The sequence below is a fragment of the Netta rufina genome, assembly GCF_964035555.1.
Source record: "Netta rufina genome assembly, chromosome: 1".
Lineage (NCBI taxonomy): Eukaryota > Metazoa > Chordata > Aves > Anseriformes > Anatidae > Netta > Netta rufina.
Window position 1 is genome coordinate 86,977,481 of NC_140123.1, and position 27,775 is coordinate 87,005,255.

General features: G+C 34.7%; 1 protein-coding gene across 10 annotated transcripts in view; it reads right to left on the reverse strand.

Annotated features, from left to right (window-relative positions):
* DMD (dystrophin) overlaps nucleotides 1–27,775 on the reverse strand; it is a 1,234,381-nt gene that overhangs the window by 656,354 nt on the left and 550,252 nt on the right. For 8 of the 10 annotated variants that reach the window (XM_084305928.1, XM_084305932.1, XM_084305930.1 and 5 more), the window contains 6 exons: nucleotides 24,359–24,532; nucleotides 20,714–20,869; nucleotides 14,985–15,155; nucleotides 8,763–8,942; nucleotides 6,470–6,598; nucleotides 4,507–4,677 (listed from right to left, as the gene is read on the reverse strand). In XM_084305928.1, coding sequence (XP_084162054.1) covers nucleotides 4,507–4,677; nucleotides 6,470–6,598; nucleotides 8,763–8,942; nucleotides 14,985–15,155; nucleotides 20,714–20,869; nucleotides 24,359–24,532 — 981 coding nt within the window. Of the gene's footprint in view, nucleotides 1–4,506; nucleotides 4,704–6,469; nucleotides 6,599–8,762; nucleotides 8,943–14,984; nucleotides 15,156–20,713; nucleotides 20,870–24,358; nucleotides 24,533–27,775 lie in introns of those variants that run through there. The other 2 variants (XM_084305933.1, XM_084305934.1) reach the window with 2 other exon arrangements.

Genomic DNA, 27,775 nt, shown 5'->3' on the forward strand with positions numbered 1-27,775 from the left:
TGTACAACTGTCTACTTTTAATCACTTTTCTATTACTATTCCCACTATTGGCATTTATTACAGAGCATAAGTTCGTTATCAAGACGATAACAATCAAAATTATTCAGTAAAACAAGAGAGACAAGACATCATCTAGAGTCAGATGATCTGTAAAATATTTTCAGTTGTTTTACAGATAAGGTAGAAGTCTTGGAGTAAAAACACCTTAATTGAATCTTATTGATCATTTTAATGACAAAGATTTTGGACACTTCTGCACATTAATGGAAATATAATAATGTATGATATTTGTCATAAATATAATCATACTGTGCTCACAAATTTTCATCAAGAAGCACAGAACTACACTCAGCAACCACTTCAACTGAGGTAGAAATAATAGCAAACTACACAGTAATTTCTTCTCAAATGCTCTGAAGGATGTCTTCAAAAGTACTTAAATCTCAATAAGAGAGAAATCAACTAATAAAACTAATAAAATTACAGATCTCTGGCAGATGCTAAAAACAAAACAACAAAAAATGTTAATGGGAGGAAAAAGGATAATTGAAATTCCAGTAATTGAATTAAATTCAAAAACAAACAAAAACAACAACAACAACAAAAACTTAAAAATGTTAAATCTCGGTACGCAATGATCTACTTATCTCTTCATTTTATTAATTCAGGATACAACAATTATGCACTACAGTTTATTGACTTTACATACCATTTCTTATTTACTTCACTATTATACTGATACTTGTTAGTATTTGAAAACATAATTTGCAAAAAGATGAGAATTGACTGAAAATAGATTATGAGCTTACTATCCTCTTGATTTTTTTCAATTTCATTGCAGAGTGAATAATTCTACCTAAGTATGAATAAACCAAAAATAAATAAATAATACATGTAAAACAAACAAGCACACAAACAGAAGTGCAATATCACCACTACTAATTTTTCATCCAATAAAGGGAAGTAGGACCCTACAGGTGGACAAACCAAGCCACGAGACTATCACTAGCGGACAAACCAGCAATTTTGTCCTTTCTACGAATGCATACTGCAAGACAGTAACATAGCCAAGAATACAAACAAGCCTGTGCATCTCTATCTTTTGCAATACCTAATACTATAAATAATATTTGTCATTCATACCCTAGCTGTCCATTCTCCAAGGCCCTAGAGAATGTCCCCTGCATTCTAATCTACAGTTAAAATGATATGCTGTAGTGACTACTTTCATTTTACTAAGTAGATAGAGTATAAAGCTTAGGGAGATGCTGCCATTCCAACTCATTTTGCCTACACAATCTTAACTTCTGAGTGAGAAGGTTGACACATTGAAGACATTTGTAGGCTATGTTCTAAAGACACTTTTCCTGTACATGCATCTTTTTCCCTGTCTTTTAGTGAGGCTAGAGTGTACCATGCAAACAGTAAATCAATGATAAATCATCTACAGGCAGTCCCACCATTCCCTAAAACAAATAATAGTTTCACATCACCTTATCAAAGGACATACCATCCCTAGATGCTTACAGAAATATGGAAGAGCATGGCAAAAGCTAGAAGGATGCGTACTGCACATAGCAGATGTTCACAATAGAAATGTTTCACAACAGAGTTTGTGCCAAGACGTCCTCCTCTGTCTACAGTTTTTACTTCTGTACTAGGCAAATGAAAAGGACACTGGAACTGCTGAAATACTACTGATGGCTGACAGGGGAAAAAATAAAATAAATTATCATCTTCCAAGGCCTCACGGGAAAAAGGTACCACAACACAGTCTGGGAATCCTTTAAAGTTTGGGGAACTTCACTAATTCCTGAACCAAAATGACAAGGCTTCTTGAAGGAAAGTTCTCTGCAGATAACAGGAGAAAGAGATGTGTAAGGCCCAGGTAATCTGTGACAGTTTTTACCTTAAAAAAGGTCACTTTATTGAAGTGTTAATGATTCACGTACTTCCAGACATAGTTTTCTCCCAAAGTGGACAAAGAAAAAGTTATAAAAATCTAGGAATTTCTATGTAGTAACATTAACAGTGATTTCAGATATTCAAAGTAAAGATGACAACTAAAAGTAGTTGTCGGTTAGTCAAGCAATTAACATTGCTTTACTAATACAAAAGAATATTACTTTCCCCATGCAGAATTCAGTGAACATTTGTACTACATAAACAAGTTAATATTACAGAAGCAATTATATATAGTACATTTTCAAATGCACTTGTACTGTGTCTGTCTGGGAAGGAGTTAACTTCCATCATAGCAGCCCATATAATGCTGTGTTTTGTACTTGCTGCTAGACCACTTTTGATTAACACACTCATGTTTTGGCTATTGCTAAACAGTGCTTGCACAGCATTTTTCTGTTCCCACTCTCAGATAAGGAGGCTGAGGATTGGAAAAGAAGCTGGGAGGGGGGACAGCTGACGATTTGAACAAAGGGGTATTCCATATCATATAATGTCCTGCTCAGAATAAATAAATAAATAAATAGATAGATAGATAAATAAATAAATAAATCACAAGGGAGACGAAGAAGAAGTGGGGTACAACTTCCAAGGCAGCCATTGATCAGAGACTAGCTGTGTCAGTCTGTGTGGGGGAGGCGAGTGATCACCTTTGTGTCACATGTTCTTTTCCCTCTTCTCTTAATCTATTAAATTGTCTCAACCTGTAAGTTTTACTTCTTCCTTTCTTTCAGTTTTCCTATTCTTATCCTGTCCTGCTGAGGAAGTGAGGACTGAGCAAGCTGCTGTGTGGGTGCTCAGGTGCTGGCCAGTGCCTACCCCCCACAATAGTCTATATGGAGGGTAGAATCCACATAGACTAGAATCTATGAACCTTAGAATCTATGTTAAAACAGTGAAGAAAAGGTAGTGTGCCTTTTGAAAAAGATGGGTTGCTTATTGCCATTCAATAAAATCTAATAAAAGAAACACTGGATTGGTCAAAACAAGCACTGACAGTAACTCTGTTCTCAATCAAAGAAGCTACTTGCTACCCTGAAGTGCAAAATGTTTACAAATAATCCAGTTAGCTAGCAAAAATGAAAAAATACTGTCAGACAGTTGTTAGAACTTGCTCGTATTATGAAACAAAGAATCTTTTCACCTCAGCCAAAAGTACCTCAGATATAAACAATCCAGCTGTTTATTTTTCTGTATGTGTTATGAGACAAAACTTGATTTTCAAGAATGAATATTTTTTAAGAAAACAGTATCTAATATCAAAGTAAGGCATATGCTACTTCTCAAACTGAGAGATCATAAAAAGTGGTCTGATGTATTCGCACATCCTCCTTTGTGCAATCCTTGCATTTAAGATTAATATGACTTGTTAATGTAATGATGCCACTATTCAGTTTTACAGTTTGCTAGTGTACAACTCGGTAACATTTTGAAGAAAAGAAAACCCAAACTGTACCCTTGACTTTAAAGTTTTCAAGCAAACATTGACATAAGTAACATTACTTAATAATTTCTTTCATTAAGCTTTTTAATAGAAAATACTCTTTTCTGTTCCACAAAGGAAACCTAAATCAACTCAAATATGCACAAAGAATGTGCTGGTTACACAGGCCATTGAGCCCTATGCAAGCCCAAAGTAGCAGATGAAAACTGTCTCCTTGCTTATGCTTTTTTAAGGCTTATTTCCCGCTCTGCCACTGATCTTTTGGTGCATTGATTTCCAGTGCTATTACACTAGCCAAGCAAATACTTAAGATGAGGATCCATGCACTCCCACTATCCTATGTATCAACCTGCCTGCTTTAATCTGCCAAATAGCTCTCCGCAATAAAGGTAACATAAACAATGGAGAAAGAAGGTAGTTTATGTCCTCCCTCGTTCCATATCAGAATAACAATTTGGCTAAAAATGCCCTAATCCTTACTCAATTCAGGTTCAGTAAAGTACTCAAACCAATTGTAGAGGTGACCAACCGGCTGAAGTATAGTTGATGCTTGCATATGCATACATCCACACACACACACACACACACACACACACACATATACACACACACATATATCATATATATATATATATATATATATAAAATCTTGGTGAGTCACAGCCTCACATAAAAAAAATATTCAATTGTGCATTTAATGAAAATTAGCTGCCCAAAATGAATGTACATAAAACAGGCTACTCATATAACTTTGAAAAGATTAAGAATCTTATTAATTCCTAGATGACACTCATTTTTGTAAGTTAGTGAGGTAACCATTATTACATGTTAATATAAAATCAGTGAACAGTTCTGATTGTGTAATAATGGAAAAAGTCCCTCAATACAAAACAAACAAACAAACACAAACAAGCAAATGAACAAACAAACAAGACACCTTTGACATTTAAAAAAAAAAAAATGTCCATTCCTAGGTTTTTCATTTTTTCCTTTAAAAGCTTAGCTTTTGGAGAAACTGAAGCCCTGTAAGTAGTCTTAGCTGCACACCTTATACAGATACCATTTTGTATGCATCTCCATATTGAAGCAAGTCTTCCTACCTTTCCACTCTTAATTCTTTGTGATAGAGCCGCAAATCGCTGGTTGAGCTCTGATAGTTTAGGCTCTATTACTTTCCTGCAGTGATCTCCACGGTTTGTCATCAAGTCTACTGCCTGGTCACGCACAGAGTCCACCTTTGGATGCATATCATTCAGCTCAGCCTTTAAGCGCTACAGTCCGTGAGCAAGAGACAGGGCTTGAAGTTAGTAATAAATGCAAAGAGAGAGAAAGAGAGAGAGAGAGAGTGTGCAAAGGAATAGGGAGCAAAACCACAAAGCAAATTCAGATAATTATGCATAAGCGTGCAAATACAGTATAAATACATTAGATAACATTCTCACATACATCCCTTCAAATTTATAGCAGGAATGTATCTATATATCTGTTTGAAGATCTTCTAATGGAAAATAATGGTGAACATTATTTCTAGACAGGTTCTTATCTGCCATAATACAATCCTCAGCATATGAGGGTACACTCGATTATTTTATGTCCCTAAAGGTAAGAAGAGCTGCTAATTGTGTAAAGACACTGGAACAGGTTGTGCAGAGAAGCTGTGGATGCCCCCTCCATGAAAGTCTTCCAGGTCAGGTTGGATGGGGCTTTGGACAACCTGGTCTGGTGGGAGGTGCGGGCAAGGGGGGTTTGGAAACTGGTGATCTTTAAGGTCCCTTCCAACCGAAACCATTTTGTGATTCTATGTTCGTAACTCACACATTATAGAACTCAATGTAACGGTTGTTGTTCTCATTGCTGTTCATGCTCATACTGGAGGTAGGGAAAAATGACAGGATAAACACCAGTATTTTTTTTTCTTTTTTTTTTTTTTCTATAAATCTATCACAAATTAAAAAAAAAAAAAAAAAGGAAAACAATACTTCTTCTGCAATAATAATTTTAACAGTTGATCAGTATGGGCAGCCATATCATACTACAGTAGATAGTTTCACTGAGAGTTTCACTGTGAAATGCCTTTGTGCAATACAAGTATATACCTGCATTGATGGCAAAAATAATTGTGCTTTGTACCTTGAGGTGGCAAAATTGTTCAACCTGCTACTAACATCTGTTCTGAAATCCTTCTGAGATCAATGAGCCATTGATTTATGCTCTGCATAAGTGCTAGTTGGAAACTATGACTGCCTTGGAATTTGTAAAGATTTTCTTTAGTAAATGGTATCATTATGTTAGTGTCAGCAATACAATTCTGATTTTGATTTTCAAACTGTTTCTCAGATAACATGTGATGACCACGGAGTTCAAGAGAAGGTAAAATTTCACACTGATTTTGGAAGCAAAAAAAATCCATATAGATCACAACTTGAAGTTGTTTAACAAATAAGTTGTTTTAAATAAGATACTTTAACAGTCACAATTACCTTACAAGTCAATTTTTCGTCAGTTGTTCAAATGATGCAACAAACCAAATAAAATCTCCTGATCAATAGACTAACCCATTGTTACACAGCTTGTTCACCATATGATATTATTGTTTGTGTTGTTGGATGGGCATCAATGCAAGCAGCATTTAGAGGATTATAACAGTCATATGGCAGAGATATCAAATGCAGATACCATATATACCAGAAAAGAATCACAGGAAAAAAACAAAAACAAAAACAAACAAACTAAAAATGAATACACAGAAAAAAGGGCTTGTGTTTAACCAGCTCTGCAGAAGAAGTATCTTTCAGCAAACATAGATTTAATAAGATGCTGTTCTACGCACCATGAAGTCCCCAAGACATAATAACATATCCAGTTTTATTTCTGCAGGGATTTACCTTTTGATATGTGGTGCAAGTTTATTAAAAATCTACATGCTGCCAGAGGACAGCTTTATCACAGAGAAAAGAATGTTAATCAATTTGTGATACCTTTCAAACTATGCTAGTTCTGAAATAATTCTTTTCAGAATAAAATTAATGCTTTCCAGAAAATCACATTTTTATTTTTTTTTACCTTAAGAATTTCCTCTTTTTGCTGGGGCTTTTGCTTATCAGATTCATCCAACAGTATTTCAGCACGATACATCCAAGTCGTGACATTAGCTACTTTCTGATCAAAAGCCTCCATGAGCTTTTGATATTCCTGTATGTGAAGAAGGTAAATACTGCATACAAAAAAAGTAATCAGAACTGAAATAATAGTCATAAGTGTGCCGACTGTGGCAAACATGCATATATTATGAAACTATGACTATTTTATATAATAGCCGCTTGTTTTGTGAAGGACAGAATCTATTTTATGTGTTTGCTTTCACTTTATATGTATTATTTCCTTGAAAAGACATTCTAGGAGAGACAGAAGCTTCCAAAGAGACAAGCAGAATGGTGATGCAGTCACAGCAAAAAACAGGCATCTGCAGCTTGGTGCAACTGCTGAGAGGAACAGGAAGCTTATAGCCAGACCTACTGAAGGTTAAAAGAAATTTCCACAAAAACAGGTAGAGAACTCTTTCCTGAGAGCCACTGAAGTCAACTGAAACTAAGTTTGAAACAAAGATGCACTTGCAAAATCACAATCAAGAAAGTTTACTTTGTATATAAACCTTTTATTTACATTTCAATGAACTTCCCTGCTTTCCAACTCTACTTTATAAAAAGCTATTGTAGTATCAGTATATATTCTGATATATATATATATATATTTAAATTTGAAAACCTGTCTTTTTTGGTGAGCACACTAGAATGAGTTCTATGCATATCCAACTCAAAATTACAGATGAACTATATCCCTGTGCAGTACATGTTTACCACATACTTGAGATCAAAGATTTTGCTATCACTGTCATTTGGCCACCACATGTATTTTACAAATACATACATGTATTTTAATAAAATACATAACGTATTTTAATAAAATACATACATGTATTTTACATTGTTCTAACATCTGTAAAAGACTAACTCCTTCTCTTATACATTTTTTTTTATTTTTATTATTATTGTTTTTTTTATCCTGGGTTCTAGTAAATATTAACAAAAGAATTCAGAGAAGAGAGAGAAAGTGATACATATCTATACCAGTCTATAAACTCCATTATATGTTTCTTATAATCAGTTCTACATTGAAGCTGAGCTCCTACATCACACTGAATCAAATTCTTAAGTCTTCCAGATAGAGCAGACATCAGCAGATGCTTGCACTTACATGCTGCCTACAGACAAAGAAGCCCTGCAGTGATGCTACATATCCATCATAGAAGCATTTTCAGATCCACTTGGTTCTCCAGTGAAGCTCTAAGACATCAAGCTCTGAAAAGCCAAGTCTTGATAAAGGCTACTGTATTTCTACAACCACTTCTGTTTCTCTGGGTTGAAACTACATTCTCATTCTGTCAGAAATAAGAACAGCATAAATTTTCCAAAGAATTCTTTGGAAAACCTTCTTCGTTTAAGGGTTCAAGCTATCATCTGTTCATGACAGAATCACTTTAAAGGAAGGATGCAGTTTTATGACTACCAGTAGTTCTAGGCAGCTGGGGCTCCCGAGCCTGTATTAAATGTGGTTTAGGGATTTAGTTTGGAAAAGGCTTAATCTGGTCCCCTTAACATATTCCCACCAAAATATGCACCAAAAAAAAAAATAATAACGCCCAAAGGAGGCTCATGGAGTCCTGAAGGACTAAATCATTGATTTTGAGCACCTTAGATATATGTTAAGCAGGGCTTCTCATTTACTTGCCTCTGAAATTAATCTAGTTCAACCACACCACATCTACTCTGTGGACCAAAACAACATGCAAGTGGAGACTTACTTTCAAACTGTACTATTGCTGCAAACAGAAATGTTAATGTCGCCAAACACAGCCATAGCTGTTGGTATCAATACCAAGACTTAATTTAACTGATTTCAATACTTCTTTTATTCTATTCATATTCAAGGAGTCTAGGTCGTTGGTAAAAACAAGCAAACAAACAAAAAACACATTTTAATCATCAGGAGAGAAAAAAAAAAAAAAAAAAAAAGGAAAAAGAAAAAAGAAAAACAGTCCAGGAACCACTCAGGAAGACAAGAATGGGAAGTGCTAACAAACAAGACTTCACAGAGCTCTCTCTCTCTCTGTAAAGAGTCTGATCTTAAATATATGCAACATACTAAAAAACAAAACAAAAACAAAAACCTGATTGTCTTTGTATCAGTGTATTAGATAAGTATATTCTATGGCACCAGAAAAAGCAATCATATGAGGATGAACACTTACAACCAAGTGCCAATATTACCCATGTGGGCACAAACGCATTTTTCTTACCAGTAACAGGTTGAACCATTCCTCAGTACGTGAAGTTACTGCTATCCAATTACTGTTAAGGAGACTGAGTTTATCTTCCACTAGACTTTCTTTTCCTTTCATCACTGTCTTCAAATTTTCTCCTAAATCACCAATGCTCTTAAGATTGCCTTGGCGTTTCTCAATCTCCTTCCGTGTTGCCTATAGTAAGCAGAATAAAACAGTAAAAATTCAGAAAATTAAAAATTCTCCACACCAAGAAGATCAGACAACCCGTAAGCTCATACTAGAAAATACTCTTTTGCTTCCTACAACTAGGGAAAGTGTTCTGTGAAGGGTAAGTAAAAAGTAAATTGTTTTAACTCTGATAAAATTGTAAGTTTTCTTCACATTCTCATAATATTTTTTAGTAATAGCTTCATTTTAAAAATTGTGAATTAGCTTTTATTCCATTTTTCAAAATACAGTTTTAATACTTTTTTTTTTAAAGTATCTATATTTTACAATATTTATCTTGAGATATTTAGTTTGCATTTAATAAAATGACATAGCTTACATAATAAATTGGACAATAACAAAGCATTATGATAACATCTCAAGACTCTCGGAACTTCACTGAAACTAGTCTTATGAAATATTTTAATATTCCTTTAATATTTGTCAGTGCAATCTTTTTTTTCAGCAGAAACCATGTTCTCCTGTGCTGATAGGTTTCTCGTTTCCTAGCTGTAGAAATGCATCTTTTCATTCCACTTACTTCGCATTTCATTAAGTGAACTAAAATATTAAAATAAGACCCGATAAGATCCATAGGCCCTCCAATCATGAATGACTAAAGTATACGCGCAGTGCTACAAGATCATATGACCTCATATATTTCATAGCACCTCCTTACACAGATCTTACAACACAAATCTTACAACAGATTTAACTGATACGTAGTTTACACATAGTTCACACAATATACTCATCATTCATGTCTTAATACGTGTTACAACATGCAAAGGGTCCAACAAAAGAAGTAAAGACAATCATATTTAGACAATATCTAAAAAGGCAGGAATTTAATACTAAGCACTGATGGCGTGCTGCACAGCATGACAATCTCTTTGAATACTCAAGAAGAGGGACAAAGTCTTTATACATAGTATCAGACATAACCAGTATCTAGAGAAAAAATTCTCTGAGCTCCTAGTCACCTGACTGCAATGATGCAGCCATATATGATCTCTGTTTATAAAATAAAACTCCAACTGGAAATGAAGTGGTCCAAACTGAATACAAACCAAAGTTGAAAGAAAAAGAAGACTGGTCTCCAGAGGCACTGATTTATCTTAGGTAACTTAACACACTAAAAGAAGAACCACTTCTAAACGAACTGCAGTCACAATTCTTCCATCTTAGAATCAATGGTGTTACTGTAGAACCGTCAATGTAGAATTACTTTATCCCTTTATGCTATCACACCCCTCACTGTCACACATCAGCATGATTTTGTTAATGATGTGTTGCTGGGGAAAGTATAGTTTCCAGTTTGCAATAAAGACGTTATAGAAATTGCTCTCTTAGGTACAATAGCATCTTAATATCTTAATAGTATATCCAAATTACTTGGCATATGTTACATTTAAAACAACTTCTCGTGTCCTATGCTTCACAGAATTAATGATTTAATTTTGTAATTTTATTTCACAGAAAAGATTTTATGCTTGCATTTCAAGTAAGTGAGAAATTTCTCACATTCTACCAATTTGCTCAAATACAGAGCAATAGCGGAACTGAGAGATGGTTGAGATTAACAAACTATAAACTACAAAATTATATAACCTGAAATAGAGATTTTTTTCAACAGATTTTCAACAGAATGAAGGAAAAACAACCTGCCATTTTCCAGTACAATGTCCTTGGTTTCACAATGGATTAAAAATATGATGGTTTTGATTATTATTAATAATAATAACAATAATTATACTTTACCTTCAACTAGGGATAGAAATTTCTGATCAGTTTTATCACCTTATCTGAACAATTCTTTGCCATTTGTAAAAGAATCTCTGAAGCACATTTACTATGGGTTGTGATTTCCTTTATATTTACATATATGAAAATTCAGAACTGTCTTGGGCTATACACATCAATATTAAGCCTAACTAGACATATAAACAGCAGGATCAGATAATTAAATGTCTGTTAAATAAAGCTTCCATCCAAAAGCTGGGTGTATGCTTTGTGATCTCTTAGAAAAAGGTCTGAGGTAACTTTGTCTCATCCCAGGCACTGTTCCTTTCACAATAAAGAAATAAGATAAACCAAAGACTAGGCGCACCTCTGGGTAATGGGAAAATTAGCACTCCTGTGTATTATTAGAAACTAGAGTAATAAATAACCAATGACATAAGTAAGCAACAACACTTTTCCCACCTTAAAAAAAAAAGAAACACATTGAGGCCATCAACACAACATCAAAGTGAAAAAAACATCTTCCGATTACTTCAAATCTTAATTATTCAGAGTTCTTACGTATGAAATCCTGGACCCACTGAACTCAATTGAAAAACTAGCAGGGTTGTAAAGACAGCAGGAATTCCACACTGCATTATCAGCTAGGACCTTCCCTGTAGGATATAATGCATTACATCCCAGGTAAACAAACGATTATTATTTTTTTTCCAGATCTTCTAAATAACATACATAATATCTTCTTTAATAACATTTTTATTTTTTAAATTTGACCTTTATCCAGTGACAGTCTACTTACATTCTTACATTTTATTCATTCTGATATAACAGATAGCATTGGATCCATAGCTCAGAGGGTTTCAGGCAAACCAGAATTGTAGCTAAGTCACAAGGATGATGCTTTTTTATTTATTTATTTATTTTTTTTGGAGTTTAGATATGTAGATTTAAAAATTCAAAATCCACAAAGGAGAGCAGAAAAGTTACATATGCCTCCACAAAACCTGTATATTGTGAATTACTCGAAAGTAATGTTAATAATTCATATGTCTCTAAAATAAATGGTTGGATAACAGAATTAATCAGAAACTGACATTATGGCCTTCAATAGCTGATTATAAACATTTATTTGTTTATTCACAGCACATCTTTTATTTTTTATTACATTCTGGCCACTGACTATGAATCGGTACAATTTTCTACAATTTCAGGTCATTTTACTTCACTGGTTTTATTGACAGGAAATATGTTGTTAAATATATTAGCTAATATAATTCTGAGTACTTCAAGCTAACTTTATACTCACTAGTATTATACTCTCTACCTGAAATATAGCATTAAAGTACTACTTCTAGTACATTAATTATACTGCTGATAGTAGGGAGTGAAAGAGAATTTTTCCTGATAATACCACCTGCCTTTTCCTTTTGGAGAATATGGTTTCCTGGCAATCTAATCTTATCAGGCCAGCTCCTGATTAAAAGACAAATAAACCCCACAATGATTAACGTCTTCCATGATAAATATGTTCTCTAGCTCAGTCTTCTAATTATAAATGAATTTTTAATATAGAATATTTAATGACTATTTTTCTACTCATATGTCATTTTTCTTATCAATTATAACAGAAATGAATTCAAGTGGAAAGATTTAGCTTGTCTCTACTGTGCAAAAAGACACAACTCACCGTCTTCGGTATATTGCTCGTCTCATTTCACATAACAGCCAACAAGTTTTTGTTCTGTACTTAGAAAAAATCTAAATGTGCACAAATAACACATTTCCCTTCATATAAAGATTGTTGCTTTTCATTAATGTTATTTCCTGCTCCACTTGGACACTTCTTTTTACTTCTAGGTGTTTATAACTTCAAGACAATGTTCTCATGGATGATTTTGTTCTTCTAACCTCTATAATTATCTTTGAACTCCCCTGAGTTCCATTCAGTTTTAAAAACTCTTGGGTATTGAAAAGGGATTAGAAATAAGTGCATTAATAAATATAACTGTTTCCTTGTTCTGTAAGGAAAAAAGATTATCATCTCTCTGCTTAGTTAGATTGACTGCTGCACACATCCAATTTTCAGTTCATTCACACTGCTGAGTTCTCCCCCCACATTTTCCATGTTAATTTTTCTGCATACATTCCAAACAACGGCAATCTGCTGGGCCTAATTCATCTCCTGGTGCATTTCATTAGATTGGTTACTGTCTTCAGCAGCCTACTTATTCAGGAAGTACAAAGACCAAAGCTGTAACATTAAACAGATACTGTGCAGACCTGCTTCTGGGGACTGAATTATAGATGTACTCTTTTTTTTTATGATGCCACATTGAAATCAACATAGAAGTATCAGTGGTGTACTTACTTGTGAAGTCCTCACAGTGATTTTAAAGTGTCCAAGGTAACATGAAAGATTTCCTGCCTTTTAGTGGAGCAGATTATTTTGGGAAAAAAATATAATCATATCACATAATATCTGCACATATTATATTTGGAATGATAAGATCTTCCACTGACAATATTTGTTGGATTGTTCAAAACTAAAAGTGTGCTCATATTTATGTGAATATTGGCTTGGACTTCATAAGGAGAATCAATCCTGATACAGGAATTATGAATACATGCAGTAAATACATAGTTCAAGAAGAGGCAGCCGTTTTCATTTGAAGTTGTTTATTCTTATTTTAGTGATCAGCTGACTGAAGCACTACTGAAGCTGAGGTCAGTCTTATATATATATAGATCAGTCTTATATATATAAGACTGACATGAGGTCAGTCTTATATTAGGGGTTTGCATTGGAGTTGAAGCCAAAATTTGGTTGTTACCAAGGTTTTTTTGCAACCCTTTATGTATCATTTCCTCATGAAAATTCATAATACTGTAGCATTAAGAGTAGTAAGTAGAGCAGTTCACCTGCTCGATATATTTTTCATGTTAACAATTCTCATTTTAATTAGCTTTTGTTAACTTTTTTTGATTGGTATAAGGTAAAAATATGTTGTACTTGTCATAGCAAAAGTGCGACATAACAAGGACTTCCCACTGTGTAACTGTGCTAATCATCAGACTTTAGGTTCTAATTATGCTATTTCTGAAGCATTAAGGTTCACATCTAACAATTAAATGATATCAAAGACAAATCTTTCTATTTAACCTGCTGTGAAGCTATACATGTCTGAATTAACTTTCCTGGAAAAGCACATAGGAACATACAGTTTATATTTCTGTTTTGGTAGAAATGTACTGTGTAGTTTAGCAACACGAAAAATTGTTTTTACTTTCTTTACCAGGTAAATGGACTGAGTCATGGACTAACTAACAGGTTAGTGTGGAGGCATGAAAAACCTCCATCATCATCTAATATAACATCTGACATATTATGTGTGATAAGATCACAATATTAATCAAAACTGATGAGAGGAACTGCATAATATGTGAAGGCAGCAAGCAAAAATGAGAAAATATCATGCAGGAATGAGGTATCTTAGGGATACCCCATAAGTTTTTGTTCCAAAGTCAAAGTAGTAATAGTCAAAGAAGTAACTGTAATATAGTAAAACCTGATCTTTTCATATGCTTGGACATTACTTTTAAAACACTGTCATTCTTAAGGACTGATGACAAAAAAAAAAGACTCCATATGTCACAAAAGACTTGTATGTGGTTTTTGTTTTGTTTGTTTTGTTTTCTTCTAACTTGTTTCATAAATTATCAGTGTTTTCCAAGGCTGAAGGCGTCTTATCAAAGGGTTAGTGAGAGCCTGAAAGGGGCAGTTAAAACAAAACAAAAAAAACACACATATTCAAAAACATACAGGAAACTAGAAGCCAATTGTACACCAGTGCCTGAAACCACTACAGCCTTTTAAAGAATTTATAAAGTTGCCTGCACATTATTCAGGACCATACCTATAGAGTATGATGAAACTAGTAAGATGGTTAAAGAATTTTTCCTATTAAGCAAAGCTGAAGTGTTTCTTTTTGTTTGTCTGTTTATTTTTTGTTTTGGTTTGTTTTTTTTTTTTGTGCACAAATAAACAATAATGTTTACAGTTTTTTGTTGTCTTATTACATAGGAGCATATATATACATAGTACATATATGTAAAGAGATTAATACAAATAAAACTTTTTAAGTATTAATGTTATTGCAAGATAATGTCTTAACAGTTACAAAGTTCTACTAATTAAAATGCTAGAATTTTTATTCTCTTTATTGAGCTTTCTTTAATATGCATAAACTGAGATATATAAAGGTACACTGTGTGTTGCAATGTTACCTTGCCCCAGGCAATTTCAGCATCCAAATTGCTAGGCATCCCCTGCACAGATGATCTCTTTGTCAATTCTGCATCTGTCACTGCAAGCCATTCTGTCAGAGCATTAATTTCTTTTCGTAGCTTCCGGGACAATTTCAAGCACTTCTCTAACTCTTGCTTTTTTTCTGTAACCTGCGGAAATAAAACATGTGTTTCTTAACTCTTCAGTCTAACTGGTTTGATGAGTCTTACAGTATATTCTATGTGCCACTTTCATATAAAAGCTTAACTTGAAATTTTACAAGCCAAGTTGTACTTTTAATATATGTATTTCTTTAGTTCTCTCAGTATCTGCATTTTTGCTGCTAGAATGCAAAAACATATAACAAAATGCAAAAACCTGTAACAAAGACGTGCATAAAGAGGCTAGTCTGAACTAGCAGAAGACCCCTGCAAACCCCCTCTTCTCTTTTGAAGTCATGAATAGCAAACTAACTTAGAACAGGTGAATTAACAGGCTTTCCCTGAGACACAGCCTAAATGTCAAAATCCTACAAGGAGTATATTTTCATACAGATGGCTATATAGTCATATTGAATACTCAACATTTTCTATCTGTATAACTACACCATATAGAAGAAAAAAGACTCTTTGCCAAAAAAAAACCCAAATCTTCAAGCACAAAAGTCATCGAATGATGTCAAACTAATGCAGCACAGTTAAACTTAAGTTTTGAACTTCTCAGAATACTTTCTTGTCATCTGAATAACAGTCTTTAAATGTAGTATTTTTGCATAGGATTGTTTTTTTCTTCTTTTTCAAAGCAAACAAAAAATCAGTGGAAACATCCACCATTTGTAAATACCTTCTATGGTTTAATAACATCTATTTGGTTTACTGTGGAACATACAGTTTGCACTACATTCTTTGGTGTGTTCTTTATTAAAGCTCTCTCACACACCTCCCACCACCTTTAAAAAAAATGTGTCTGCAACTTTAGTATGATGCATATTGCTCCCAGCTCAGAATCAGACTCACACCCATCCTGCAATAGGAACACTTGTAACTTGGACAGATCTTGCTTTCTTTCACAGAGGACAGGAAAACCAAGGTATCCTCAAGTGTCCCCATGCAAATCTGTTTGATATGAACTAAAGATTATGCATCTCTGTTCCACATAAATCAACAACAAAAAGGTAAAATAGGTAAAATGTACCTTTTCCTAGAGATCTGCACAAGCAGTTACTATGAGTAGGCTGTATTAAACGACTTTTTAAAGGAAGTTTAGTCTGTAGACTGTAATCCTACATTTCTTTCCCACAGTCCACAATCCTCCATCATAGTCCTCTCTCTACTTCCTTTTTATCTCCTGTCTGTTCTGTCACTTCTAGTTTCCTTAGAGCACCAACCCGTGCTCATATTTGCCTGTAACCTATCACCCAGTTCAAGTCCCATGAAATTGATTCTGGATCTTTTACTTCACCACAGACTTATTTGCAGAACCTTTATGTTTTCCTTTACACTTTCCAACCTTTATGGTCCACCACTACTTTCCAATCTTCCAGCTACCCATGTTCACCACTTCACCCTCAGAGCTTCTCAGTTAGGATTTTCATATGCTGAATATTCTGGATGAGAAGTAATATGGACAATATATGTGCTATTTTTAAGGTTCTTTTAAGCATATTAGCTTGTGTTTGGAAGGAAGGCTGAGTATCTGTCTTGACTGTCCTGTAATGCATTTTGGTTAAGGTTCTGGGGGATGGGAGGAACATAGTCTTCACTACAAATCCCTGAGCATGTTCAGGAAGAGAGGTAAGTTTCTGAATGTTTAATAGGGCAAGCAGAAGACTAAGTGAAGGGGTCTCACATAGGAATTTACACCACAATTGGCATTAGGAGATTGCTAATTAGAAAATATGAATTAATAAATTATGTTCTGCTGAAATTAAAAAAAAATGTTGATCAATGAAGGTGGATTGAAAGAATGCAGTAGGTCACAAACATTTAAAAGAAATAACCTTGCATGTCAATTAGTAATTGAGATTGCAGCCATGGATTTTTATTAACGTATTTTTTAATTGCAGTCTTTGTCTCCCTTAAAACAGTAAAATCATTAATAAAAGCAAATTCATCTTGAATAAATACAAGCGTATCATAACCAGAACTTCTAAATTACACTTCCATTTTTGTTGCTTACCACTGCCCATATCAAGACCCCGTTTTTGCTTAATTTTGTACACTGTGATCAATGTTACTGTTTTTTTGTTTGTTTGTTTGTTTGTTTGTTTTTGGGGGGGGGGATGGAGGGGACCTGCAGGGGACACTTTGAAATTTTTCCCCATCTTTATATTAGATCTTCTCCAAAAGTACAACCGCTGGCAGCATTTACCATTGTCTACAGCACTATCAGGTATCCAAAACTGGTATCATTGTATTCTAAAAGTATGGTGGTTTTTGAAAAAATATTTGTACCGCTCTATACAGCTCTAAACTTTGTATATACTGTCAATAATATTATACTATTTGCATGCACACTTCGTATATATGGAGGTTACAAATTTATCAGTTCCTGCTTATACTTTAAACGTAAAGATAAAGACTTCTAAAGACAAATAGGAAACAGTGCCACCTTAAGGCCTTCTGTTTCAGACAGTGATATTAAACATACCATCTCCCTACTTTTACTCTATATTTTAAAACTATTTAAGCTATGTTAATTGTTTACTTGCAGGAATCTTTGTCTGTAATAATAAAAATACAATGAAAAAAAAAACAAACATATTTAAGAAAAAAAAAAAAAGAAGAACAAACAAACAACAAGAAAAGGTATTTCACATCCAAATACAGCTAAAGTTGAATAGTCTAATTCCTGTGCAGCATTGGGCTTGTGAGAAATCACTCTAGCATGCACTGCCCTTTGGAGAACAGCGAGAACATTATTACTGTCACTTTGTTTTAGAGAGTCTAGCCCCCTCTTTTGCTGAATTATCATAAAGTGGTTTGTGAGCATGCTACAGACCCTACTTTATAGCTACTCACAACTAGCACACTACCTAAGCTGTAACTATTTGTGTGTGTATGCATACACGTGTTTCTGTCAAAGAGAGAACAATGAATTCACAAATGAGTGAACGCAAGCACAGGCATGGAATACTTGCATTAAATGTAACCACTATCACATGACATTTAGCCACATTTTGTTTTCTTGCAATTTCATTTCAAAACTATTTACACTGAGGCCACCACTGAAGTTTCAAAATTATTCATTATGTTCTCAAAGCATATTTGGCTAAAAACATAGGGCAAAACGTCTGGACAGACAAAACTCATGCCTAGACCAGAAAGGGTTTTAAAATCTGATAATACCTAATCAATTGGGTTTATTGATAGGAATAGATACCCATATGTGTATATGCTAAAAACAACAACAAAAAAAGCAAATTAAAAAAGCAAACAACAAAAACAACAAAATTCCTCTTCTTAAGGAGAAGTACTTCTAGGTTCACGGTCTCAAGTATTGATACATAAAATATACAGCAAAACTCAAAGGTGTTGTACAAAATTCATAGAAATTGTTGTAATTTATCTGTCCTCTTCTTACTGAATGATACCTCTTACACACTCTTAAGAATGTGCTCTTAAGCATTGTTTTAAATATGGGCAACCTCCTGAAACACTATATATGAAATCACACAAGTGAGTCTACACTTGAACATGTGTTTTCCCTAAGGCTACTCATTTCAGTCCTGAGATACTATTAGTTATAACTACTTTTTTTTTTTTTTTTTTTTTTTCTTCAAAAGGAAGGCCATGGTTCTCCAAACTCAGTGCAATCTATTAGGACTGAAAATGGCTAAGTGATTATTCTAGTTCTCTAATTTTGGGCGTTTTTGACCTTCTAAAACCATCAACTACCATTATACGTGTAATGTGAAAAAATAAATCTAGGACAACAAAGGTAAAAACAACACTACAGATTTTTGAGAGACATTAATTTTCAATATTGCTCACTTCAGATCACTAATGGCTTCCTAATGGCACATTTTTATCCCTTCATTATTTGAGAGGTTTCCTCAAATAATGGCACCTGTCTAGCTGCAGCTACATTCAATACAATGTAGGAATAAATGCTACAGTCCTTTCTAAAATAATGGAGAAAACAAATATATTATATAATCTCAAATGATAGCTATCCACACCTTAATGAGGCAGACTTTTCAGTTTTCTTTACACTCAAAAGCTTTATGTCTTTTAACACCTTTATTTTCTAGTAAGACCGAGAACTGCTTTGATTCAAGTTCCCAAACTAGTATTTTCTTAATTACATATAGATAAAACATAAACAAAACATAAAACAACAACAACAACAAAAACACTTGTTTTATGATGTTGCAGTCAGTGGGGCTCAAAAATCATTATGTGCTAAAATCACATACTGACTGATTAATCATTTATAGTTTCCCAGAATTTATATATATATATATATATATATATATATATTCTTTTCATTAGAGGTGTATAAATTTTAACAATAAACAGACAACCATATCTGGCTTTCACAGTCTTCACACAGCCACTTACTGCACCAAATTTACTCTAATCTTACAGTTTTTAGAAGTTCTGTGGATAGTTCTAATGAGGGCAGGAGGAAGAAAATAGATTAAGGACAGCTGTTAATTAAATTATTTGCATTAAGTTTTCTTTAGGACAATGCCACAGCTCCTCTTCAGAGCTCAACAACCTTTGTAGGGGATTGCACTTCAGTAGCAGACAACACATTCCACAGATAACGCAGACCCAGAATAAAAAGCATTCAAGAAATGATGCAATTTTTATAATTTTTGGTCATAGTCTTGTTGATACTGGTTGTAGGCTGACTTTCCTATCATCTGTTTAGTTGACCTTCAGGGAAAATTTGAGTGAACAAAAAACATTGTCCTGTTAGGAAGCATAGCAGCATCTCACTCATATCAACTCACTCATATGTGAGTTGATACAGAAATAGATGATGTAGAAATAAAAATTTTACACAATGAAAGACAATGCTTGGGAAATAAATTGAGATTGTTTCTATGAGGTTATTTACATAAAACTAACTTATCATTGGCGTCATAAATTAAAAAAACTGCCACATTTTGAGAACTAGTTTTTGTTGTTTTTCTTTTTTCTTTTTTTTTTTTTTATTTTATTTTTCTGTGGGTGAAGCTGAAGTAATTATTTTTTGAAGTAATTATATGAAGTACATATAGTGGTACACAAATGCCTCCTCAGGAAAGTTGCAATAGCAAGAACTCATGGTCAATTTCTGGAAAACAACAAATAGAAGCAAAATACTTAAAGATCTGTACAACCAGAGGCAGAAGAAAATGAAAACTAGAATTCTCTTTTATCAAGTACCTCATTAGGAAAAAAAAAAAAAAAAAGTTATCAATTCACAAAAAGTATTTTTCTGACATTAAGTGTTTTGAAACTAGTGACTGAGGCATTAAGAGGAAACAACACCTACCTCTGTCCCCTCCACCCAAACCAACAAACTAATATAAATAAAAAAAGTAAATACTTAGAAAGTAAAATTTCAAACTTTAATAAAGCAATTTTATATTTTTTTTCTATTTTTTTTTCTCAGCAGAACTGAATAGCCATTCTGATGACTGCCTTTGCCTCATTAACTTACCACACCAAGATTATTCTTCAGTTTGCCAGTTAAAAAGAGAGTGTAATTTTGTATTACGAAATACACAGCTTACCTTTGCACCCAATTCATTATATTGCAACTTCAAAGCTGTAAGCCTTTCATCCAGTTCTTTTGGGTTCTCTGTTTGCTGCTTTTGAACAATCTGCCTCCCAGTTTTTATCACTGTTTCCACTTCAGACTTCACCTCACTCAGGCTTTTATATAATTTCTAGTCAAATAGAAATATGAAAGAGAAACACCCCCATTAAAAGGAGAAACACCCCCATTAAAAGAAGAAACACAGAAAAGATAAAGCTATTAGAAAGATACATTAGAATTCTCTGCATCGTTTGCTGCCTAAGAACACCATCATGCATGACCCTGAGCACCTCCCACTCCCCTTTGAAAACTGGGGAGTTGAGAGTGCTCATCAGATACCAGGAGAAAAACTCACCCTGAGTGTGTATGTACCAATAAACTGTAATTAAAAGTTTTTGAGAAAAAAAAAATCACTTTTAAAAATCAGAAATCAAATTAATAGAACGGCCTATCATTACCAATATTATTTTCAGACATGTCAGCAAATGTAAGAGTAGAAATGCTATAGAAAATACACACTTTGTCATTGCTATATGACAAAGGTAATTTTCAAACTGATTTAGATAATGCAGTATTTAAAACAACAACAAACATTTTCTGTCAACTTGTACAGCTCATTGAATGTATTTAAATTATATAAATAGCAAGTGAAGTCATTTAAAAATCTAACACTTTTTCGTATTACTAAATCAAGGGACTACTAGGGTAAAGGTTTTTCCCTACATTTATCAAGTGTAATTCTGCTAACAAATAATTAAAAAATCTACAGGAAGAAAGTATCATCAGCTAAACATGACTTGGTATCTCAAGCAATTTACCAGCCACATAAATGCCCAAATTAACATTCATGTAAATAGAACAGATGTTGAATTTATTATTCTATTTAATCTAAGATTAGATTTTGCTCTAAAAAAGAAATTCCACTCAATTTAGAAGTGGGAAGAGACTCCACAGAAATGCAGAATATATATTATCACAGAGAATATAAAGAATGGGAAACAAACCTTCTAGGAAACTATTTTTGAGATGTTCCGTTTACATGGCAAAGCCTAGGTAGAAGGGGGGGCTTCAAGGGCGACTTCTGTGAGCAGAACCCAAAAGCTGTCCCATGTTAGATAAGAGACAGCTCCAGTCAGCTCTAAAAATGACCCGCTGGTGGCCAGAGCTGAGTGAGAACCAGCCCTGCAGTCCCCCAGGTGAGTGCAGCAGGAGGGCAGGAGGTGCTCCTGGCAGTCAGCAGCAGTTCCCCTGTGGCCTGTGGAGAGGCCCCTGGTGGAACCGTCTGTGCCCCTGCAGCTCATGCACATGGAGCAGATCTCCACGCTTCAGTCTGTGGAGGAGCCAGTGGGAGCAGGTGGATGTGGCCTGGAGGAGGCTGCGGCCCACGGAGAGCCCCCACAGGAACAGGGGGTCTGGGGGGAGCTGCCGCCCACCCGTGGGGGACCTGTGCTGGAGCAGTTTGCTCCTGGGGGATGGATGGATGGACCCCGTGGGACGGAGCTGTGTGGGAGCAGTGCTTGAAGAGCTGCTGCCTGTGGGCAGCCCCAGCAGGCTCAGCTGGGGAAGGATGGCATCCCATGGGAGGGACCCCATGGGGAGCAGGGGCAGAGTGACCGTGAGGGAGCGGCTGAGACGAAGCATCAGGGACTGACCCCAGCCACCATTCCCCATTCCCCTGTGCTGCTCGAGGGGAGGAGGTGGATGGGGAGAAGGTGTTTTTAGTTTGCTTTTAGTTTCTCACAGCTCTACCTTGCTGGTAATAGGTTTTTTATTTATTAATTATTAATTTATTTATTTATTTGGGCATTTTATTAATCTCCCTATGCTGAATCTATTTTAGCTGTGACAGTAACTATTGAGTGATCTCCCTGTCCTTATCTCAACCCTTGAGCCCTTTTTCATCATATTTTCTCACTCTCTTCCTTTGAGGAGGGAGAGTGAAAGAACGGTTGTGGTGGAGCTCGGATGCCCATCCATGTGATACCACCACAGATGCCTAGCTTAATTTTGTGTTCTGGCATTTTGCTATCATGTGTTGGAAAATAAATACACTGTCCTGTACACTTTGACAGAACTGCAGAATAAATTACACTATACTTTTTCAGCTGTAGTTTTTTGAGCTTCTCTTTTATCAGTGGTATCTCTCACAACGTAAAATCTGTGTCTAGTATACCTGGACAGTACAGACAAGACATTTTTTCCAAGCACATTTTCTCCAAGCACATTTTCTCCATAATCTGAATTACCAAGATGACTCTCAACATGATTATTATTTCATTTACTTAAAGGCAGTATGTATATAAACCAACTACTCTCTAGGTGCCCTTTATAAAAGATACTCTCTTCAACACTGAAAACATGCCAACAAATTAGGAAGCTGTTGCTTGATAGACACTGTTCACATCTGATGGGATAATATTAATAGATTTTTAAAACAAATATCATGAGATTCTTTGTAGAGAATAATGATCTAAAAACATATTCCTACAACATGATAGCTATGGGGCTACAAAAGGTAGCTACTGAGTGAAACTAAGCACAAGACTTCTAATTACCATGTAATTCTGATAAAAATATAAATTTAAGCGTAACTACATTTTTAAAATGCACAATATGTAAAGAAATAGAATCAACTTGTTCCACACTTATTTTTTAATTCTTACATTTAGGTCTGAAAGAAGTTAAGGGGAAATAAAAAAAAACAACTGTCTTCAGGCATGCCAGAAAACAAACAAAACAAAAACAAAACAAAACAAAAACAGCTGGAGACAAGGATCTGATTGCCCTGATATTTGCTGTTCAAATCTCCATTTTACTGTTATTAAAACTGTGTTCATCTTTATCTCTACTTCTTGTCAACAGTAAGGGGATACAGGATTACAAGGGTATTAAAGTGATGCATACAGATTTTTCCTCGTATTCTTTAGGACATATTCAGGTATGTTTTGCTCTTGTACCATAAAAAAGTCACTGCATGACATCTCATGAAAGCTGTTTCGCTTTATGTTTTGAGTTTCCTGGCTAGAAAACCAGGCATTGCATGCATTGCAACCCCATATATTATGGAGTTCCATGCCATTAGGACACGGTGGAAAATAGGTCACATCCATGAAAATAAACTCATATGCAAGATGGGAAGGGAGGATTAAAAAGAATTCCTGATTTATATTCTCATATAGTGGAATTCACAGAATCACAGAATATTAAGTATCCTATGTTTCTTTGTCATGATGGAAGAAGACAACACCATATAAAAAGGAAAAGTTTACTTTAGGACTGCTAGAGAAATATTACCAATATTACCTATGAAATATGTTAGCTATGAAATTGAACACAGTTTTAAACATATAAATGTTCTTCTAACCTCATTTGCAAACAAGGGAAATTGGACAAGGAGGATAAATCCCTTCTCTCTGTCTTCTCCACCTCCTAACAATACCCCCTCCCCCCCAATCAAGTGTTAAATAAAGAGTTCCTAATACTTGCATTGCATAACTTTCCTCTTAAATCTTTCTCAGATTTCCTAATTCCTCTCACAGGTATACTGAAATCATAGCTGAAAATACTATACATTCAAAGGACTGAACAGACAGGAAAGACAGTATTTTTATCTATTCACCATGCAATGATCCAACTGTGATTGTACTACTTCCTGCTCAACACTGTTCAACTCCAACTTGGGCACCTGCAGTTTCACTTCATCTAAAATTCTTTTACATTCTTGTAGACGTTGTTCAAAATTGGCTGGCTTTTGAAACAAGCGAAACTTTATGGAGACATCCTGCAGCTTTTTCTGAAAAGTAAACAGGGATGAATATTAAATGTCAAATGAAATCAACATCGAAGACAAGCCTTAGATTCATTTCAGCATGCTTAGAAAGCATTCTCAATCAGCACAGTTCCTCATTTAAACATTTGAAATCTTTTTTGGGGAAAACACCAGCAGCAGAGAATCTTGGTCTGTATGAGAAGAAAAAGATAATCCAGGGCACTGGATGCAGTAGAGACAGGGACAAAAGAGCCTGTATAATGGACTGAAGAAAGGGAAAGTTTTCATATTATCCAGTAGGTATAACGTTGGGGATGGGAAGAAAATGGAGGTTTAGAGATTTGAACATAATACAAAGAGTTCTGCAGTGCATGCTCATCAGCTCTCTACCATGTTAGTGCTTCTTGGTATTAAGAGTGAATTTTTTAGTCCTTTAAACAAACTCAAATAAAATTGCAATTGCTGGGCCATAAGTAGATCTAATGCAAAGATTTAAACTATAAAACTGATTTATATTTCAATTTAAATAAAAGCAATAAGAAAAAACAAACAAACAAACAAACAAAAACACACACCCCCATAACCTAGAGGAGGAAGAAAATTATCTGAAGGCAAAAAAAACACTATGACAAGCATGGCTCCTAATTTCACAATTTTCACAATTTGTTATCTTTGTCGATTAATTACATGTATATTGCTTATTCACGTGATCCCTACCATGGGGGGAGGGAAACTAATTAGAAATAAAGCAAAGAAAGGACATTTTAATTATCTACAGGATTAAGAACTCATTTCTCTTTAGAAGTATAGAGCAAACTACTAGTAGGGTAAGTTTTTCTACTGTTTGAAAAATAGAACATTACTAAGAAATGGGTAATTAATTAAATAGGAGCTCAGCATTTGCAAACACAGTTTTGCTATTTTGTCTTCAAATCTTGGACACTTTATAACAATACACTGTTTTCTGTACTATACAAACTTTAAAAGAACTATAATAAGGAACAGAACTATACATAAAAACATACGGCATTAAAAACAGACCATAAAAACAAAAACAGACTATACGTAAAAACATTTAGCATTATTTATTATTATTATTATTATTATTATTATTATTATTTGGAAAAGAGAAACCATGCTTACCATGTTTATTAGAATTCTATGAAAAAGCCAGGAATCATATTCTAATATGAATATATGAAGACAATGCTAGGTATCACAGAAACCTTAATCATAGAATCACAGAATAGTTGCAGTTGAAAGGGACCTTAACGATTACCTAGTTCCAACCCTACTGCAATGGGCAGGGACACATTCCACCAAACCAGGTTGCTCAAAGCCCCATTCAACCTGCCAAGGGATGGGGCATCCATAACTTCTCTGAGCAACCTGTTCCAGTGCCTCAGCACTCTCTCAGTAAATAATGCCTTCCAAATATCTAATCTAAACGTACACTCTTTTAGCTTAAAACTGTTACCCTTGTCCTATCACTACACTGCCTGACAAAAAGCCCCTCTCCAGCTTTCTTACAGGCCCCCTTTTAGGTACTGGAAGGACTTAGATTTCTAACATTTCTTTCTGACAACATTCCTTATCAAAGTCTCTTAATGAAGTTGAGATCCAATGGGATAAGGAAGGAAGTAGTTCCATGGATAAATAAGTAAACAAATGCATAGGAATAAGAGACAGAATTTGAATAAATGGTCTCACTTTTTTCTTCAGTGTGTTTGCCTACACTAAATTCATAATTAGTTTTTCTTCTTCTTGTGATACTTCAACTTGATGATCAAGTCATGGGGGAAACTTGCAATGCCCCATCATTATCTGTTAAAATTTGTGTTGGTCAATACATTAAAAATGACATTGAAAAGAGAGAGAATGATGATACTAGTGGTAGAGAAAATGAAAGTCATCTGTGAGGATTCACTGAAAGATTGCAGAGTACTGCAGGTCTACAGTAGAAAAACAGGGAAACAGTGTTTAATCCTGCCAAAATTAAGTAATGAACATTATAAAAAAATAATAAATAAATAAATAAAACACCAACAAACTACGCTTTATATACAAGTGGGATCTAAATTATCTAACAGAACTCTCACTGGAGTTATAAGAGAGAAGTATAATAGTTACATTATATACTTACATATCTCTCACAATTAAGAAAATACCAGGCCAACACTTAAAAGCAGCCAAAGAAAACAAATTGGTTATTTGAAACATAAGAAACAAAAGAGAAAATACATGTCACTGTATATGAGTCACTGTATAAAGCCACACTGTGCTCAAACACTGTGCAGTTTTTATCTCCTCATCTCAAAAACAAACTGTAAAAATAGAAAATGTGTAAAGAAGAATGACAGGGCAATCAAAGCTATATATTTCAAGGTCTTGGTATTATCTAAACATACTAGTCAGTCTGGAAAAGAGACAACCAAGGGTGAGTAAAATTAGCAGCATGCAAAAAGTTGAATAGCAAATGACATCTGTTTCTCAAAATCCGTGAAGAAGGTGACACCAAATTAAACTTCTGTACAGGAAATACAAGATGAACAAAAGGAAGACTTTTGTTCAATGTGTACCATTCAGTTAAATTGTGTTCAATGAATTTGTAGATTCTAGCAGTTTACAAGAATTCATAAAGCCATTAGATATGTGTTTTTAAATACCTCTGACCCAGAAGATTGTCAGCTGAAAATCACTGAGGAAGCATCACTAAATGTTCATGTTACTTATCACTGACTTCTGGCTACTGCTGATGACATGGTATTGTACTAAACAGATCTTTGGTCAGAAGTAACATGAGAATTCTTTAAATGTGTATAAATGTAGTTAGCCAAGTGTTCTTCATACCAACAGCTGAACTGATGGCAGTGCTCAATCTTTAGGGTCAGCTAAACTTGGCAGGCCTGGATAAAGGAAGAGCACAGAAACAACTGAGGGGAGAAGAGGAAAGACCACAACTCAGTATCATTCATTGTTTCTTTTGAGAAAAATAACTTAGCTAGAAGCTGTACTGGGTCTGGCTGGAATGTTAACTTTCCCTGCAGCAGCCCTGCAGTACAACAGTGCTGTACTCTGCACTTGTAGTTGGAACAGCAGTATTATCACACCAGTGTTGTGTCTACTGCTGAGCAGCGCTGGCACAGCATCGGGCCTCTCTCTAACCCTCCTAGGGGGTGGGCAAAAAGTGAGGAGAGAAACATCACCAGGGCAGCTGACCTAAACCAACCACAGGGATATTCCATACCATGTGATGTCACACTCAGC